The 18,128-nt window shown below is 51.9% G+C and overlaps 1 protein-coding gene across 12 annotated transcripts; it reads right to left on the bottom strand.

Moving 5' to 3' along the window:
• Positions 1-1,430: 1,430 nt before the first annotated feature.
• PAQR7 (progestin and adipoQ receptor family member 7) lies at positions 1,431-16,185 on the bottom strand. 12 transcript variants are annotated; one of them, XM_055388270.2, is made up of 5 exons: positions 15,426-15,892; positions 11,505-11,601; positions 10,754-10,810; positions 10,510-10,595; positions 1,431-3,778 (listed from the first exon to the last, which is right to left on the bottom strand). In XM_055388270.2, exon 5 carries the CDS (start codon positions 3,754-3,756, stop codon positions 2,710-2,712), a length of 1,047 nt encoding a protein of 348 aa, XP_055244245.1. In that variant the 5' UTR covers positions 3,757-3,778; positions 10,510-10,595; positions 10,754-10,810; positions 11,505-11,601; positions 15,426-15,892; the 3' UTR covers positions 1,431-2,709. The 12 variants fall into 12 exon arrangements, with proteins under 12 accessions (XP_055244245.1, XP_055244260.1, XP_055244249.1 ...); XM_055388285.2 differs by lacking the exons at positions 10,754-10,810; positions 11,505-11,601 and adding an exon at positions 6,334-6,361 and having other exon boundaries at positions 15,426-15,893; XM_055388274.2 differs by lacking the exon at positions 10,754-10,810.
• Between the last annotated feature and the right edge of the window lie 1,943 nt (positions 16,186-18,128).

Here is an 18,128-nt window from a genome sequence, read left to right as displayed (position 1 = left end):
CAAAAATGCTGGCACCCCCACCCATCCTTCCGTCCCTAACCACAATCTCCATAGATGGAATATATGTATATTATATGTAATGTTTACATATTGTATATGTAAAAAAAAATTTTTTTTGAGACGGAGTCTCACTGTCGCCCAGGCTGGAGTGCAGTGGCGCTATCTCGGCTCACTGCAGCCCCGCCTCCTGGGTTCAAGCGGTTCTTCTGTCTCAGCCTCCCTAGTAGCTGGAAGTACAGGCACACGCCACCACACCCAGCTAATTTTTGTATTTTTAGTAGAGACGGGGTTTCACCATTGGCCAGGCTGGTCTCGAACTCCTGACCTCGTGATCCGCCTGCCTCGGCCTCCCAAAGTGCTGGGATTACAGGCATGAGCCACTGCGCCCGGCCAAAAATTTTGTAATTTTTTTTTTTTTGGTGGAGGGAGGATAGAAGCTCAGCCACCTCTTGCCCAGTCTGCAGCAGGTCAGCCAGGAACCTCAGCCATCTGTGCAGCCAGAGCCTGTCTTCACGGTGGACAGAGCCATCTCGCTTTGTCACCCAGGCTCGGGTACAGTGGCACAGTCTCAGCTCACTGCAACCTCAACCTCTTGGGCTCAAGCGATCCTGCCACCTCAGCCTCCCAAGTAGCTGGGACTACAGGTGTGTGCCACCACGCCTGGCTAATTTTTGTATTTTTAGTAGAGATGGGTTTTCGCCATGTTGGCCAGACTGGTCTCAACTTCCTGCCCTCAGGTGATACGCCTGCCTCAGCCTCCCAAAGTGCTGGGATTACAGGCGTGAGTCACCGTGCCTGGCCTCTATCAAAATATTTATATACACATATTTTACGTGTGTGTGTGTGTGTGTGTGTGTGTGTGTGTGTGTGTGTGTGTATTTCATAAGGTCCCCCATGATATTTCAGCAGTGAAGTGATATTTCTAATTAATTTGGGTTTTCTTATCTTCCCAATTTTCCTTCATTGTATATATATTGCTGTGTACTATGGAAAAAGCAATATTATAAAAGTTAACATACTTCTTTGGTGCGCATGCGACGAGGCTCAATATGTGTGGTGGAGTGTGCACGCCCCTGCCCCCTCCACTAAAAACAAAACAAAAAAAACCCTCCTTAATTGAAGGAAAAACCAAACAAAAAAAGTCTTTGTCAGATCATAAAGTGGGATTATGCATATTTTAAACACATTATTTTAACTACTTATAAAACTTTAGTAATAAAACTGCCCCCCACTCCCTTGCCCAACAAATTTTGTATATATAGATATGGTATATAAGGCCCCAACCCCATCCCCCAGCAAAGATAAAACAAGAACTGCTCCCTCCACCCTGTGTCCACTCCCAGGGGCCCCAGCTTCCTCCGGAAAACCTCCTCCAGTAATGTGAGCAGGGGCCCCTCCCTGAAACAGGAGACAAAAAACAAAGACGCGGCTACTGTCACAGTCACTTTATTGCATCCAGACCACCCCAGCCCCAACCCCACTTTTCCTTCCACACCTCTGGGTCTCTGCACAGGTTTCCCTCTGCCTGGAATGCCCTTCCTATTCTCCATCTGCAAACTCCTATTCACACTCCCCAACCTAAGACCGAGGGTCCCAGGCAGCACAAGTTAATCCCTCTCCAGCACCTCCCTTGACAGTTCATTCTGATATCAAAGCCTTTGTCGGCCAGGCGCAGTGGCTCATGCCGGTAATTCCAGCACTTTGGGAGGCCAAGACGGGCAGATCACCTGAGGTCAGGAGTTCAAGACCAGCCTGACCAATATGGAGAAACCCCGTCTCTACTAAAAATACAGAAAATTAGCCAGGCATGGTGGTGCATGCCTGTAACCCCAGCTACTCGGGAGACTGAGGCAGGAAAATCGCTTGAACCCAGGAGGTGGAGGTGCAGTGAGCCGAGATCGCACCATTGCACTCCAGCCTAGCCAACAAGAGCGAAACTCCTCAAAAAAAAAAAGCCTTTGTCATCTTGCATTGATCCACAGGGCCCAGTGGTGACCTGCCTCTGAGCAGAGGCCCAGGAAACACTGAATGGATAAATGAATCCTTAACAAGGGAACCAGGAGAGAAGCTGGGAACAGGCCGTGTAGGACACAGAAGCCAGGGCTAGGAGATCTGGGGCTCACTGTCTGGGATAGTGACTGAAGGGGTATGAAGCACTGGATGGGACCCATTTGTATCTGGCACAATCTACTACCTTTGGGGTCTCTCTGCAGCTCCAACACTTGTGGCTGGGCTTCAAGGGACAGTAAGATCCTGTATATATTTTGGGCCTGCCCCTTCCTCATCCAGCAATGAAATCTGAGTAGAAGTAGGTTGCCAAGGCTTCCCCTGGCTCAGCTCAAATCTGACTCTGGCCTAAGTTTCACCTCCTGCCTAGACAATCTAGAAGCCCCAATCCTCACCAAGCTGACCCCCAGCCTCACCCCAGCGAGTGGCAGTGGAAGGGCAAGCTGGAGTGGCCCACACCTTTCACTCTTTCCCTCTCCCTGGGCAAGGAGCTGGGGCAGGCCCAGGAGTGGACCCCAGCAACTCCTAGCCAATCCCTAAATCCAAGAATTGGCCAGTGACGCCCTTGGCAGTTGAGTCGTGCACAGAGAGTCACTGTGGGCCAGACACAAACAACTTTACCAGGCCTTGTTCCCACCTGGAGCCAAACTCAGACCCCTGTCCCCCAACTACACCTCCCTCCCTACCAGATGCCATCCCCCTTCACTTGGTCTTCTGATCAAGTTTGCGCTGTACCAGCTGGCTCAGGAGGAACGCAGTGAGGACGCTGCTGCCCACCGTGAGCAGGAAGAGGCCAGAAAAGTTGTGAGGCCAGTGCGTGTGCAGAGGCTCATAGATGGGCCGTCGGGCCTCATAGTCCAGTGCCACAGCCTCCAGCTGAGCCAGCGTGCACAGCACCAAGAAGATGTGGAAAAGTTGGTGGCCCTGCCCGAAGACGTGGCAGCTGCCAGGGAACCAGCGCTCGGGCATGAAGGTAGAGAAGAAGGCAGCAGCCAGCAGAAAGAAGACCACCTGGCACTTGTGGTAGAGAAGAGCTGGATCATCCGTGGTGGGGTCGGAGGACACGAAGATACGATGCACCACAGGACTAATGTCCAGTGCATAGGCCAGGACGGAGGGCACCTCCTGGCATGTGCGGCCCAGCAGGCCTGGTTTCTGGATGTACTTGTTATAGCAGGAGCCAATGCAGGAAAGCCAGGCGAGAAAGGCAGCCATGGGCAGAAAAACAGCCTGCACCTGGGCATGCCAGGCGGGCTCGATAGCATAGTAGAAGTGTGCCAAGGCACTGCCAAACTGGTACACGGCCACCCCCACATAGTCCAGGAAGAAGAAGCTGTAATGCCAGAACTCAGACTTGGCCTGCAGGAGGTGAGCCAAGGCACTGAAGGAGAGGTAGGTGAAAGAGGCAAGGACAATGATGAAGAGGGGCAGGGCGTGTGGGTCTCCCCAGAAGTCCACGGTCTCCACAAAGAGGGCCAGCCGCAGCAGCAGTACCAGGGCCGCCAGCAGGTGGGTCCAGACATTCACAGCCTCGTTGTGCTGCTGGAACAGCGTGCGGAAATAGAAGCGCCAGGTCTGATGCAGCGGCCGGTAGCCCGCATAGATGTACGGCTTCCAGAAGAGCGGCGGCACCTCAGCTCGATCCACCGTGAAGACAGGCTCTGGCTGCAGAGATAGCTGAGGCTCCTGGATGACCTGCCGCAGACTGGGCAGGAGGTGGCTGAGTTTCTGGGCCATGGCCATGGCCATGGCTGTGGGCCTGGGCAGGGAGCTGGGAGAGAGACCAGAGCAAAGTCAGGGGCCTGGTGTCCTCACCCCCACGAGCAGCAGCTGGGGGGCTCTGATGCCCAAATCCTACTCCCTCCTCTCCGACAGCCTTATCCTTACACTTGGTTTAAGAACAGAAGACTCATCCTATGGAATTCCTCATCTCTGACCTCATGAGAGCAAGGATCCCTGATGTATTCCAGGTACCTAGAACAGTGCCTGACACATAGTAGGTGCTCAATAAATGTTTGAGGAATGTATTAATTAATAAGGCTCCCTGCCTTGTTAATTTCCTTTCCGGTCCAGGCTCCACACAGCAGCACCAGCTGTTTTCTCTCCTAAAGAACAGATCTGGCCATGTGAAACACATGAGAGGAGTGAGGCGCTCTCAGCCCGTGTTCATGCCACCATTAGTGTTCAACTGGTGGCAATAATGACCTTGCTAATAGACCCACTGCCTCTACCTATCTAGCTCCTCGAGTGGCCAGGGTCCCCTACTGACCCTCCATTACCCTGCATGACCTGGTCCCTGCTACCCTCTCCAGTCTTGTTGCACAACCACAGTGCACTTCAAATCCAGACACAGCCCCACCAACCCCTGGACTGCTCTTTCACATGTCTGTAGCTTTACACGAGCCGTTCCCTCTGCCTGAGACATTTTCCTCATCTTGCCTACTAGGCAAACCCCTATTCATTCCTCAAAAACCCATTTCTTGGCTAGGCATGCGGCCTCACTCCTGCAATCCCAGCACTTTGAGAGGTCAGAGCAGGAGGATTGCTTGGGGCCAGGAGTTCAAGACCAGCCTGGGCAATGTAGTGAGATCCTATCTGTACAAAAAAGTTAGCCAGGTGTGGTGGCATGTGCCTGTAGTCCCAGCTACTGGGGAGGCTGGGGCAGGAGGATCCCTTGAGCCCAGGAATTTGATATACAGTGAGCTCTGATCACACTACTACACTCAAGCTTGATCAAGCTTGATCTCAAGCGAGATCCTGTCTCTTAAAAAAACAAACAGGGGCCAGGTGCGGTGGCTCACATCTGTAATCCCAGCACTTTGGGAGGCCGAGACGGGCGGATACAAGGTCAGGAGCTGGAGACCATCCTGGCTAACATGGTGAAACCCCGTCTCTACTAAAAATACAAAAATTTAGCCAGGCGAGGTGGGGGGCACCTGTAGTCCCAGCTGCTCGGGAGGCTGAGGCAGGAGAATGGCGTGAACCCAGGGGGCGGAGCCTGCAGTGCGCGCCACTGCACTCCAGCCTGGGCGACAGGACTCCGTCTCAAAAAAAAAAAAAAAAAACCACAAACAAAAAAACACATTTCTTCTGGGATGCTTTCCCTGGCCTCCTGAACCTCCTACCATGACCCCTCCACTTGAGTGCTTATCATCAGACCATCCTTTGACCATTTTCACACTTCTCATGATTGTTCATGTGAGCTCATCAAGGGGAGGCAGTTTGTCTCATTATTTTGTGAATCCCTGGTGCTTAGCAAGTAGCTGGCACTCAATGTTTGCTGAATGAAAGAACAACATGACCGGGCGCAGTGGCTCACGCCTGTAATCCCAGCACTCTGGGAGGCTGAGGCAGGCGGATCACCTGAGGTCGGGAGGTTGAGACCAGCCTGACCAACATGGAGAAATCCTGTCTATACTAAAAATACAAAACTAGGCCGGGCATGGTGGCTCACGCCTGTAATCCCAGCACTTTGGGAGGCCGAGGCGGGCGGATCATGAGGTCAGGAGATCGAGACCATCCTGGCTAACACGGTGAAACCCCATCTCTACTAAAATACAAAAAATTAGCCAGGCGTGGTGGCAGACACCTGCAGTCCCAGCTACTCGGGAGCTGAGGCAGGAGAATGGCATGAACCCAAGAGGTGGAGCTTGCAGTGAGCCAAGATCACGCCACTGCACTCCAGCCTGGGCGACAGAGTGAGACTCCATCTCAAAAATAAATAAATAAATAAAAATACAAAACTAGCCAGTTGTGGTGGCACCTGCCTATAAGCCCAGCTACTCCAGAGGCTGAGGCAGGAGAATTACTTGAACCAAGGAGGCGGAGGTTGCAGTGAGCCAAGATCGCACTATTGCACTCCAGCTTGGGCAACAAGAGGGAAACTCCATCTCAAAAAAAAAAAAAAAGAAAAAGAACAACATGACACCATTCTGATAACACTTCATATCTTTCCAGGCCCAACTCAAAAGACCACTTTTTTCCTGAAAGTCCCCATTTAACAACTGATGAACCACACCCCCACTCTCAAAATCCCCTCTCCAGGCCCTCCCCCAATTGCCCATGGTTGCTAGTTCCAAATAAATCCAATATAACCCCTTACCCTGGCATTCAAGGCCCACATGACCTGCTCCTACTACCCTTATTCCCCACCTAACCCCAGTGTCACACCCTGTGCCACCTTCCTTTCCCTGCACTGAAATCCTTTAAGACCAGTACAAGCTGCCACCTCTGGGGCCTCCTTACTGCTCCCCCAATCCCACTTTCCCCTGACCTATAATGGGTTACACAGTTTAACCTTGATTCATTCATTTAACAAACACTTACTGAGCCCTTCTTTGCCTCAGACCCTGTGCTGGATGGGACAAAGAACAGAGTGAAAGATTTGATCCCTGCCCTCAGGAATGTCATCATCTGGCAAAAGATATAGAAACAAAAACAAATCATAGCAAATGCTCACACAGCACCTGCTAGAAGCTTCCCAGCAACCCTGAGAGGCAGACACTATCATTATTGCCATTTTCCAGGTAAGGAAACTGAAGTACAGAGAAGTTAAGTGCCTTGCCCACCCACCTAGCCAGGAAGTAGCAGATGGCAGAGGCATGCTCTGAACTCAAGTCTGGTTTTTTGTGTGTTTTGTTTGTTTGTTTGTTTGTTTGAGACGGAGTCTTGCTCTGTCACCCAGGCTGGAGTGCAATGGCTCAATCTCGGCTCACTGCAACCTCTGCCTCCTGGGTTCAAGCAATTCTCCTGCCTCAGCCTCCCGAGTACCTAGGATTACAGGTGCCCGCCACCACGCCCAGCTAATTTTTGTATTTTTAGTAGACAAGGTTTCACCACATTGGCCAGGCTGGTCTCAAACTCCTGACCTCAGGTGATCCACCTACCTTGGCCTCCCAAAGTGTTGGGATTACAGGCGTGAGCCACGGCACCCAGGCTTGTTTTGTTTTTAAGATAGCGTCTTGCTCTGTCCCCCAGGTTGGAGCACAGTGGTATAATCACAGCTCACTGCAGCCTTGACCTCATGGACTCAAGCAATCCTCCTATCAGCCTCCCAAGTGGCTGGGGCTACAGGTACATGTTACCATGCCCAGCTGATTTTTTAAATTTATTTTTACTTTATTATAGAATCAGGGTCTCACTTTGTTGCCCAGGCTGGTCTCGAACTCCTGGCCTCAAGCGACCCTCCCACTCGGCCTCCCAAAGTGCTGGGATTACAAATGTGAGCCACCGTGCTCTTAACCACTACCCTAAAATGCACTTTGCAACACAAGGTGGCAAGGGCTATTTATCGTTTCCTAATTTTATACTGTTTTACCTGGCTTCAATTACATAATTCAGGCTTACCATCATTCATTGTGTTATTCATTAACTCAAATAGTTATTGAAAAACCTGCCAGACAATCCCTCCCTGCCTGCCAAATAAATTCCCTCCAAGCTTACTTATTGGACTCAGTGTTCAGGTTCATCAGATATTTATTGTGACTACCTTTGCACCAGTCACCAGATAAGGAAAAGAGATTCAGGCAGGATAAAGCATTCATGTTCTCTGCCCCCAGCGGCACTGTGATCACCCCCAAAACCAATCAAATAAGTCACACACAGTCCAAGTAAATGCACAGTGCGTGCTATGCAAGGGCAGCATCAAGACGACCCCACCCCCACAAGCCCACATCTCCAGAGCCTGATTTGCATTCCTAAGCTCCTCCTGCATTAGGATTCTGGCATCAGCCCTGCTCCCCAGGCTTTCCTAGTCCAGTGGGGAAGCAGGAGTCGTTACACTGCTGCACAGGGGCTGCTACTTAGGACAACAGGCATGTGCAGGACTCTTCTATTCCCCAGCGAGCCTGGCACAGGGCAGATTTAGGAAGCAGACATTGCTGCTGCACTAATTGATGGGGCCACTTCCATCCAGAGCACAAGACCTCCCTTGGCCAGCCTTGCTGGTTGGGGAGCCAGTACTGGATTTCTCCATCTCCCCAAGAGATGGTTTCAACCTCAACAATCTGGCCCCCACTCTTGTCCACAACTTTGTCTTCCCAACTGAGAACCTTGGGGTGACCAGAAAAGACCTCTGAAAGCATCTTGGGCAACTCTCTTGTTTTACACTTAGGAAAGCAGAGCCCAGAAACTGGAAGGCCTTCCCCAGAGTCCTCCCACCCAGCAAGGTTTCTATTCCACTACTGCGGCAAAGACCAGCGAATGATGGCGATGGCTGTGCCCTGTGGACACCTAGCTCCTGGGTGCCTGTAATCTGATAAGTCCAGTCCTGTGCTCCATATCCCACTCTTGGAACTTCCCAAGATATAACAGCACATTAAAGACTCTCAGAAGGGCTGGACACGATGGCTCATGCCTGTAATCCCAGCACTTTGGGAGGCCGAGGCAGGCGGATCACTTGCAACCAGTTCGAAACCACCTTGGGCAACATGGTAAAACCCCGTCTCTATGAAAAAATACAAAAATTTGCCAGGTGTGGTGGTGTGCACCTGTAGTCCCAGCTACTTGGGAAGCTGAGGCAGGAAGATCCCTTGAGCCTCAGAGGCAGAGGTTGCCGGGAGCCAAGATTGTGCCACTGCACTCCAGCCTGGAAGACAGAGTGAGATCCTTTCTCAAAAAAAAAAAAAAAAAGCTCTAAGAAGTCCTGCAGCAAAGAAGTCGGCTTAGCTTTGTTGAATCATTTGCCAAGCTTATGTGACCACGGATTCCTTCCCTAGTAATAATTATATTATAAAGCCACTTGAGGCCGGGCACAGTGGCTCACGCCTGTAATCCCAGCACTTTGGGAGGCCGAGGTGGGTGGATCACGAGATCAAGAGATCGAGACCATTCTGGCCAACATGGTGAAACCCCGTCTCTACTAAAAATACAAAAATTAGCTGGGCGTGGTGGCACGTGCCTGTAGTCCCAGCTACTCGGGAAGCTGAGGCAGGAGAATGCCTTGAACCCGGGAGGCGGAGGTTGCAGTGAGCCAAGATCGCACCACTGCACTCAAGCCTGGGCAACAGAGCGAGACTCCATCTCAAGAAAAAAAAAAAAAAGCCAGTTTAAATGTAGAAAGTGTTTACTATATGCCCACTCTTTACAGTCCTGTTGCAATTAACTCTCATAACTTGCCTGGGAGGTAAGTACTATTCTGCCCATTTTGTTGTTGCGGATAATGAAATTCAGAGAAGTCAAAAGCTCCCAGCTGGGCGCAGTGGCTCACACCTGTAATCCCAGCTCACTGGGAGGCCGAGGTGGGTGGATCACCTGAGGTCAGGAGTTCGAGACCAGCCTGGCCAATATTGGGAAACCCCATGTCTACTAAAAATACAAAAATTAGCCGGGCATGGTGGTGCATGCTTGTAATCCCAGCTACTCAGGAGGCTGAGGCAGGAGAATCGCTTGAGCTCAGGGAGCTGAGATTGCAGTGAGCCGAGATCGTGCCACTGTACTCCAGTCTGGGCGACAAAGTGAGACTCTCTAAAAAAAAAAGAAAAAAGAAAGAAAAAAAAAAAGCTCCTTACCCAAGGTTGGAGGATGGGGGAGGGAGGTGGAGCCAGGACTGGGCTGTAGATGCTTGCAGACACTACTGCTGCCCTGCTCCAGGCACACTTGTCTGCATCCTACAGAACAACTTTGCAAAATCCTGGTCTAAAGCAGGCAACCAGGCTCTTTCTTATAAATTACTTTCTTAGGCTTCTAGCAATTCAGTCTCCCTCAGTTGCTGGCTACCTGCTTGCTCCTGATCTTCTCCAGGGAGGCCCTGGCTCAAGCCACCTCCTTAGGTGAGTGACAGCGCTCGCTTATACCTCCCTCCCCCAGACATAATGGGCCCTATGGACAAAACCTGAGGCACCATGCTAGGATGACAGAGACCCCGCTGCCCTATTTTCTTTAGACCTCAGCTAGAGGGCTCATTCCACCTAAGTAGGTCTGTTTTCAGAATTAGTTTCCACCTCCTGACTCCATGGAAAGGGACTCTGATCCAGGGGAAAGGAAAAAGCAGGGGCAGGGGTCAAGCCTGAGCCAGCAGGATGAGGATGGGTATCCGGAGGGCACCATCAGGGCATCCTCTGAGTGGTCAGCCTCTGAGTCGTGTGCCCACCAGGCTGCTGGGCCCTGTCTATTCAGGCAGCTCAGCCCAGCCCACCTCCATGGGCCCCTCCAAGTCTGGCAAATTGCACTGGGTACCTGGGGGGTTTCTCTCAAGCCTGGGGGCTGGTGACCTCTACTATGGGCCTGGGCAAATTCACCAGATGCTGAGCACTTCCACAGATGAGGGGCACTAGGGGCGGGGCTTCTGGGGACTGGGGGTGTCTTGTGTGATGTCACCAGAGGGTGGGGCTAAAGACAACCTCCCACACCTCTCCTCCCCAACTTCACCACTCCCATAGTGGTGAAATCCATGCTAAACTGTGTGCCTTCCTAGCCAGGCCTCTGCTGTAGCAAGCAGCTCACCATTCACATCTGCATGAGACTTATGGGGAAACCGAGGGCCAGCTGAAAAGTTTGACTTACCTAAGATCACACAGCAGGGCAAAGGCAAAGCCAGGTGACTAGGGCCTGGTTGATGGTGTCAGGTAAACTTCAGTGGTTCCTGTCCACTACTCAGTGGGAATCAGAATGGAAGAAGGTTAGGAATAAAGGAAAAAGCAGACGCTATAAAAGTGCACAGAGGAGATGGACTTCAGATTCAGACAAACCAGGTTTGACTCCTGATTGCATAACATGCTAGCTATGTGACCTTAGACAAGTGACTTACCTTCTCTGATCCTTAGCTCTCTCATGGGAATGACAATATTATCTACCTCATAGGTTGCTGTAAAGATTAAATTTATTAGAACAAAGTTTTAGCTTCATTTAGGGACTCAACAAATATTGAATTATTATTAATAATAATAGTAGTAGTCTTTGAAATATCCCCAGCCTGAGAGATTTCCTTCGAGTTTTCTAAAAAAACCGTCCTCTTGTAACCCTCAATAGCTAGTTCCATTAGATTTGGGGGCCTCAGGAAGTTCACTGTGTGCTTAAACATTTACCTTATCCCTAGGGGTGTAGACCAGGGAAATTTGGCTAGAGTTTGGACTTCCAAGGACACTGACCTTACTTAATCATTAAATTGTTCTCAGCAAAGACCATTCAGAGTAACTGTTTTGAATTCACAGAGCCCTGAAAATTGGTGCTTACCCACAGGCCCAAGAGACGTGGCTAAGCAGTGACAGTCCCAGGGGAAGGGGCCTCAACTCCAGCAGCTCAGAAGCCCTGGAGAGCACGAGGGCACAAGAGGGTGAACCAAATTAGCAGGTGATCCAAATGGCATACGGTCTGGCCTGGACATGTCTTGCAGAAGGTTTGGGAGTCTTCTGGGTTGGCTGAACCTCTGAAGTGCGATCTCCAGGGCTCCAGTGGGAGTGCCTCTGTCAGCCTGAGCCGCTCCTTCCTCCCTTCCCCTCCCCTCCACTTCCTCACCCCTCCCAATTCATATTCCTCAACTTAAAGTGAGCCCTCCTCACCTCTCTCCTTAGCGAAGGCTTGCAAGCCCCAGCCTGCTCTCCAAGGACACACACTGTCAAAGGTTAACATAACACCCGTGGGGCAAAACAGACCAGGCTGCAGGGAGGTGGTGGAAAATGGGTTTATGGAGAGGGAGAGCCCTGGGTTACCCCCATCTCACAGATTTCACTCAGTGCTTATACTATATGCCAGCCTCAACGCTACCCAGGCATTCTGTGTGCTGGGGCACACAGAAAATGAAGCAGACAGGCTCCCTGCCCTGACGGGCTCACCCACACAAATGCCCACAGGGCCTAGGAAGATCCAGCCTGGAGGGAAGCCAGCCAGGTGGTGAGCCTGGAGAACTGGAGAAGACTGCTGCCCTGGTGGTGGACATCCTCCATTAATCTCTGCAGGCTCTCCGGCAGGCTGTTTCAAGAGACGCCACAGGCCTCATTTTTATGTGAGGATGAAATTTCGGGTCTGGAATTCACCTGCTGTGTGACTCTGCAACAGTCCCTCAACTTCTCTGAGCTTGTTTCCTCTTTGGAATCAGAGGATTAAAATAGCTGCCTCTTGGGCTCTTGTGGAAGCAAAACAAAGCCATGGATGCCAGGTGCTGGCTCTGGCACAGTGCTGGCTCTGCCGTTTCTGTGGGATTCTCGTCCTGACTCAGCCACTCAATCCCTGTGTGACCTTGGGCAAGTCCCTTCCCCTCTTGGCCCTGTTTCTCCAAATGTCAAAGGAGAGAGTAAATTCACCAGTGACTTCCAAGGGCCCTTAGGCCCTGGGACAGTCCAAGAATATTTACTTTAGGCCCCCTGTGTGCCAGGCGCTGCAGCTTCCTCAGTGACAGAGCCATTTAAACCACTGCCCTCATAGAACTAACAGCCCAGGGAATTCATACCAATGGTAACAGCACAGGATTTTTTTTTTTTTTTTTTTTTTTTTTTGAGACAGGGTCATGCTCTGTCGCCCAGGCTGGAGTGCAGTGGTGCAAACACAGCTCACTTTAGCCTTGACCTCCCAGTCTCCGGTGATCCTTCTTCAGCCTCTTGAGTAGTTGGGGAATCACAGGCGCACACTACCATGCCTATTTTTTAAAATTATGTGTAGAGACGAGGTCTTGCTATGTTGCCCAGGCTGGTCTCGAACTCCTGGTCTCAAGTCATCCTCCCACCTTGGCCTCCCAAAGTGTTGAGATTATAGGAGTGAGCCACAGTGCCCAGCCAACACCTCAATATATTAATACCCTGCCCTCCTGGAGCGTACAGCTCAGCTAAATAACACCTATTATAAGCATTATTTGGTTACAATTCCACTTCCTCTTTTGCCTCCTTCTTGGCATGCAAAATATTCGTTGTTGCCTTTCTGGGCCCTGATTGTTCAGCACATTCTCTTAAAGACAACTTTTTCTCAGCATGGAAGGGAAAGTCTAACCCCATTAGATACAAATGATAAGGCCAGACCAATGTTAATACTGGGGCTGTTGGAGGAAAACCCTCTTGAAGGGTCTTTAGTGAGGATGACCCAATATGGCACCTGAAATATCATTAAGGAGATTAGGTGCTACCATTCATAATATATAGTGGCTGGGTGTTTACCAAGAACTTTCACATACATTTTACCTCTCCCTCACAACTCTCTGGATCCACAGCCAACCTGGGAGCCCAGCCCTGGAGGCGGGAGGGCAGAGCACATCTATCTGACTCCAAAACCAGCACTCTTGCCCTTTGTCCACCGTGGGCAACTCCCAGGCACCCAGTGGTGGCCACAGATTATACAGGCAAAGTTTTCATCCCTGGCTGGCCTCCCAGTCTCTTAGCAACTAGGTCACCTCCCTCAATGCAGGCTAATTCCCCAACTTGGTCCAAAGTGTTTAAAGAAAAAGTCCCTACATGTCTTCCAAAACTGAACAGAAACTGTTTTTTTTTTTGTAACTTTGGCACTTGGGACCTCCGTGTATTTGTACTGGAAAATGTGATCAGAATGAAATAAGTAACTATTTCTTTTCTTGAGATAGGGTATCACTCTGTCACCAGGCTGAAGTGCAGTGCAGCCATCACTGCAGCCTCAACTGCCCAGGCTCAAGCGATCCTCCCACCTCAGCCTCCTGAGTAGCCCTGACCACAGGCACACAATACCACGCCTGGCTAATTTTTTTATTATGTGTAGAGACAAGGTCTCACTATGTTGCCCAGGCTGGTCTTGAATTCCTGGGCTTGAGCAATCCTCCCGCGTTGGCCTCTCAAAGTGCTGGGGTTACAATCATGAGCCACTGTGCCCAGCCTAATTCTTTTCTTTTCTTTTTTTTTTTTTTTTTTGTTTTTTGAGACAAAGTTTCGCTCTTGTTGCCCAGGCTGAAGTACAATGGCATGATCTCGGCTCACTGCAACCTCCGCCTCCCGGCTTCAAGCGATTCTCCTGCCTCAGTCTCCTGAGTAGCTGGGATTACAGGCATGCACCACCACGCCCAGCTAATTTTGTATTTTTAGTAGAGATGGGGTTTCTCTATGTTGGTCAGGCTGGTCTCAAACTCCCGACCTCAGGTGATCCGCCTGCCTCGGCCTCCCAAAGTACTGGGATTACAGGTGTGAGCCACCATGCCCAGACTTTTTTTTTTTTTTTAAACAGGGTCTATGCTCTGTCCCCCAGGCTGGAGTACAGTGGCACCATCTCAGCTCACTGCAACCTTGAACTCACGGCTTAAGCCATCCTCTCACCTCAGCCTCCCAAAGCGCTGGGATTATAAGTGTGAGCTCCCACAGATGGCCTGAAAAAGCAATTCTTAAAGAAAGTATTCTGTGGAGCTGAGACTTACAACTGCTCTGAGGAGGGGGAATCTCTTAGGCCCAGAGAGGCTGGGTGAACGAGCTATAGTCACCCAGCATGGGGCACAGAAAAAGGACCTGAGCTGCACTGCTGACCAGCAAGGAACCCTCTGGGCAGAGAAACTAAGGCTGGAGAGGGGCAGCCTCTCAACAAAAGGACCCAGAGGTAGCACAGGCCTCATGACCAGAGGCTGGGTCCCTCTCTTCGATAGGAGCTCAGACTTGGGGTCCTGCGCTGTCCACCCAGGAGCAGCCAGACTCCGAATCCATCAAACTGTTCAGACTCCGAGGCCTTGGCTTGACCTAGCCCCACAGGCCTCCTCCAGGGGCTGCCACAGGGAAATTTCTGGAGCTCTTCAAAGCCTGCAGCCTTGAGGCAAGTGCTGTGGGTTTTCCCCTTCCCTCGCTGTGTGTGTGGGACCCCCAGGCTCTCCTGACATCAGGGGAGGCTCCCTCATCCCCAAGGTGTCTAGACTGCTTGGGCCCATGGAGCAAGTGCCCCTCTTGGCCCCCAGCAGTGCTATTCCCACTGTTCCTGGATCCCTAAGTGGGACTCCTTCACATCAGCCGGTTCTGGGCACCCACACCCCTTCCCGTCCCGGTCTCACCTAGATTCCTCCTCCAGAAAGCAGTGAGCTCCCTGACTGTCCTGCTCCAGGAAGGCAGCGGCCTTGCCCGGGCCAGACGCCCCTACCCACTCCCTGCCCTCCATCCTTCATTTTCTCCAAGCAGCGCTCCCCTCCCCTGCTCACTGGACAAACAGGCTCTCAGGCCCCCCATCCGCATCCTCCTCAGCCGTGCTCCTTCTGCTCCTCCCACCCTTCCCAAGACGCCCCCATCCAGCGAGCTCCTCCTTCCTGCGCCCTCCGCTGGCTGCTTCCCCGGGCGGGCGTCCTCTCACTTAGCCCAGGTGCTCCCCTCCGGCTCCGCGTCCTGCCTGTCTTCCCCGGGTCCCAAGTCCGCCCCTGCCTCGCGGAGCCTTGCTCTTTCCACGTCCAGCCCCGCAGCCCCGCAGCCCCGCAGCCCCGCAGCCCCGCAGCCCCGCCGCGGCCCGTGGAGAGCACCCTCGTCTGCGGCCAGCCAGGCCTCCCCGTCTTGGCAGCCCCGTACCTGAGCCGGAGCCGAGCTGGGAGGGCCGCGGGGGCCGGGTCGGCGGAGCCGGCAGATAAAAGAGCGGCCGGGCAGCAGCCCCGCCCCAAGCCGGGGGGAGGGCGGGCGGCCTCGGGCGCTCTGGCTACAGCCGCCTCCCCGGGCCCGGGCGACGCCGAGCGCCCCGCACCCCGCCCGCCGTGCACAAGCAGCTCTGCCCCGCCAGGCCCACGTGTTGCACGCGCGGGAGAGGGGTCGGCCGCGCAGAGGTGGCGTCTCAGGACTTCCTGTGGCGTCACACAGATGGGAAGACCGAGGCCCGGGAGTGGACTCCTGGGGCTCCTCGGCGCAGAGCTGCGGCCGCGCTTCTCGCACTTCGGGACGACGGGAAGCGCAGGCTCCGGCTTCTGGGCCCGGCTGACCCTAGGAGGGTCGGGGAGGGCGGCCGCAGGAGAGTGGCTGCGTGTTTCCCAGCTAGAGCCCGGCCGGCCACTACGCTTACTCAGCCCACCCCGCCCCGCCCCGCGCTCCCGAGGCCACTCTGCTCGAGATACGCCCCAGCGTTCGCACCTTCATTTCTCTGCTGGGGCAGCTCCACCCCCTCTTTGGCCACCCCTGGCTTCTTCAAGTTCCCACCCGAAACCCGCCCCTCGGGCAGCTTCCCCGGCTCTGCCCAGCCGAGTGCACCCAGCCTGGACCTGTATTCAAACACCCACTCTCTACCCTCTGGTGTTACACATTCCCAGCCCTGGGAGCACCTGAAGCGTGAGGAATCCCTTCACATAGCAGGCCCTCGGTAAATACTGGATCAACAATGCCACAGATTGCCCGTTCCTCTAGTATGCAAAGACCTGGAACACGCAGAGTTGGGAGACCCCCACTCCCGCGGCTCTTGGGAGCACACAGTCTGTCAGATGGGAGGCCAAGAGGAGACAGCCTAGGAAGAGACGCCGTTCTGCCCTTAGGGAGTTCTGAGACCACTGGGAGAGGCGGTTGTGCCTAAGCACGATGCCAAGATCCCAGCCCCAGAGCTCCCGTAACTCACCATGGAATCTTGGGACAGTCTCCTTGTTCTCTCTGGGCCACAGGTTTATTATCTGTAAAATAGAAATAATACCACCAATCTGCCAGCACTGTTAGAAGAATTAAATAAAGCAATGAGCATGAAGGGTCTTTGTCCACTGCAAAGTCCTAGAGGAAGATGTATTTCTCTATTATATTTGAAATTCATATAGTCAGGCCAGGCAAGGTGGCCCATGCCTGTAATCCCAGCACTTTGGAAGGCCAAGGTGGGAGAACTGGTTGAGCCCAGGAGTTCCAGGTTACAGAGAGCTATGATTGTAGCACTGCATTCCAGCCTGGGTGACAGAGTGAGACCCTGTGGAAAGGAAAGGAAAGGGAAAGGGAAAAGAAAGAAGGAAGCAAGGAAAGGAAGGAAGGGAAGGAAGGAAGGGAAAGAAGGAAGGAAGGAAGGTTAGTTATATAATCGTAATGTAATAGCATGAAACCGGTCTGTCCTTCAACAGGTTCAGACAAACCCGTAAGAATTAGTTAAATCTGTTACCTGCATGAATGGGAAGAGTAGCATAGAAAACCTTCATTTACAGCTGATAGAGAACAGGCAATGAAAACAAGTAAGGACATTATGGAGAAGATATTCTGCATAATAGAATATATTCTGTTATTGTGAATAAAAATTAAAAACTTGGAAGGTGACTTGGACTCAGCCTTCATTTTTGGAACACCTGCTCCATGCTGGGCTCCTTTAGAAAGCTACAGTTTGTTAAGCTCTTGCCATGTGCCAAGCGGTGCACTAAATGGTTGCAGTGACTACCTCCTTTGATCCAGACAACTCTACGAAGCACATACTATAATTAACCCATTTTACAAATTGGGAAGCTGAGGCTCAGAGAGGTGACAAGAGATTTTTCTGTTATCTCATTTAACCCTCATTCATTCCTTTGAGGTGAGTGTGATGATCCTGTGGGGGCTCAGAAAATAATACACCAAAGTCCCCAAAGTGAAGGCCTAAGAAGCAGCCTCAGTCTGGTCCAAAAGTAGTGAATTATCTCAGTTTGATTGTTCAGTCAGTTACAGATCAAACTCCTTGTTCGACTCTTTACCCCTCCTCACTACTGCACTTGATGGATGGATGGAAAGAAGGAAAGGATGAAAAAAAAAGGAAAAAGAAGAAAAGAAAAAGCAAACTCCTGTAATCCCAACACTTTGGGAGGCTGAGGCGGGTGGATCACTTGAGGCCGGGAGTTCGAGATCAGCCTGGCCAACATGGTGAAACCCCATTTCTACTAAAAATACAAAAATTAGGTGGGCATGGTGATGCACACCTGTAATCCCAGCTACTCAGGAGGCTGAGGCAGGAGAATCGCTTGAACCTGGGAGGCGGAGGTTGCAGTGAGCCGAGATAGTGCCACTGCACTCCAGCCTGGGCAAGAAAGCGAGACTCTGTCTCCAAAAAAAAAGAAAAAAGCAGACTCAAAAGCAGTCTCTGTCCTGCCCTCCTGTCTCTGACCCCTAAACCATAGAAACTAGAATATTTCTTTCCCAATGCAGGTCATAGAAACTAGAACCCTTTTCCCCCAAAACCAGGCATAACACCTAAAAATATTGCTCCAGGCCAGGCGTGGTGGCTCACGCCTGTAATCCCAGCACTTTAGGAGGCCGAGGCGAACGGATGACAAGGTCGAGAGATGGAGACCATCCTGG

This window comes from Gorilla gorilla, chromosome 1 (assembly GCF_029281585.2).
Source record: "Gorilla gorilla gorilla isolate KB3781 chromosome 1, NHGRI_mGorGor1-v2.1_pri, whole genome shotgun sequence".
Taxonomy (NCBI): Eukaryota; Metazoa; Chordata; class Mammalia; order Primates; family Hominidae; genus Gorilla; species Gorilla gorilla.
Note: the sequence above shows the minus strand (reverse complement) of the source record. Positions and strands in the feature narration are given on the sequence as shown.

Coding starts and splice junctions, on each gene's coding strand:
- PAQR7 (XM_055388283.2), bottom strand. CDS start 3,756: ATGGCCATGGCCATGGCCCAGAAACTCAGCCACCTCCTGCCCAGTCTG.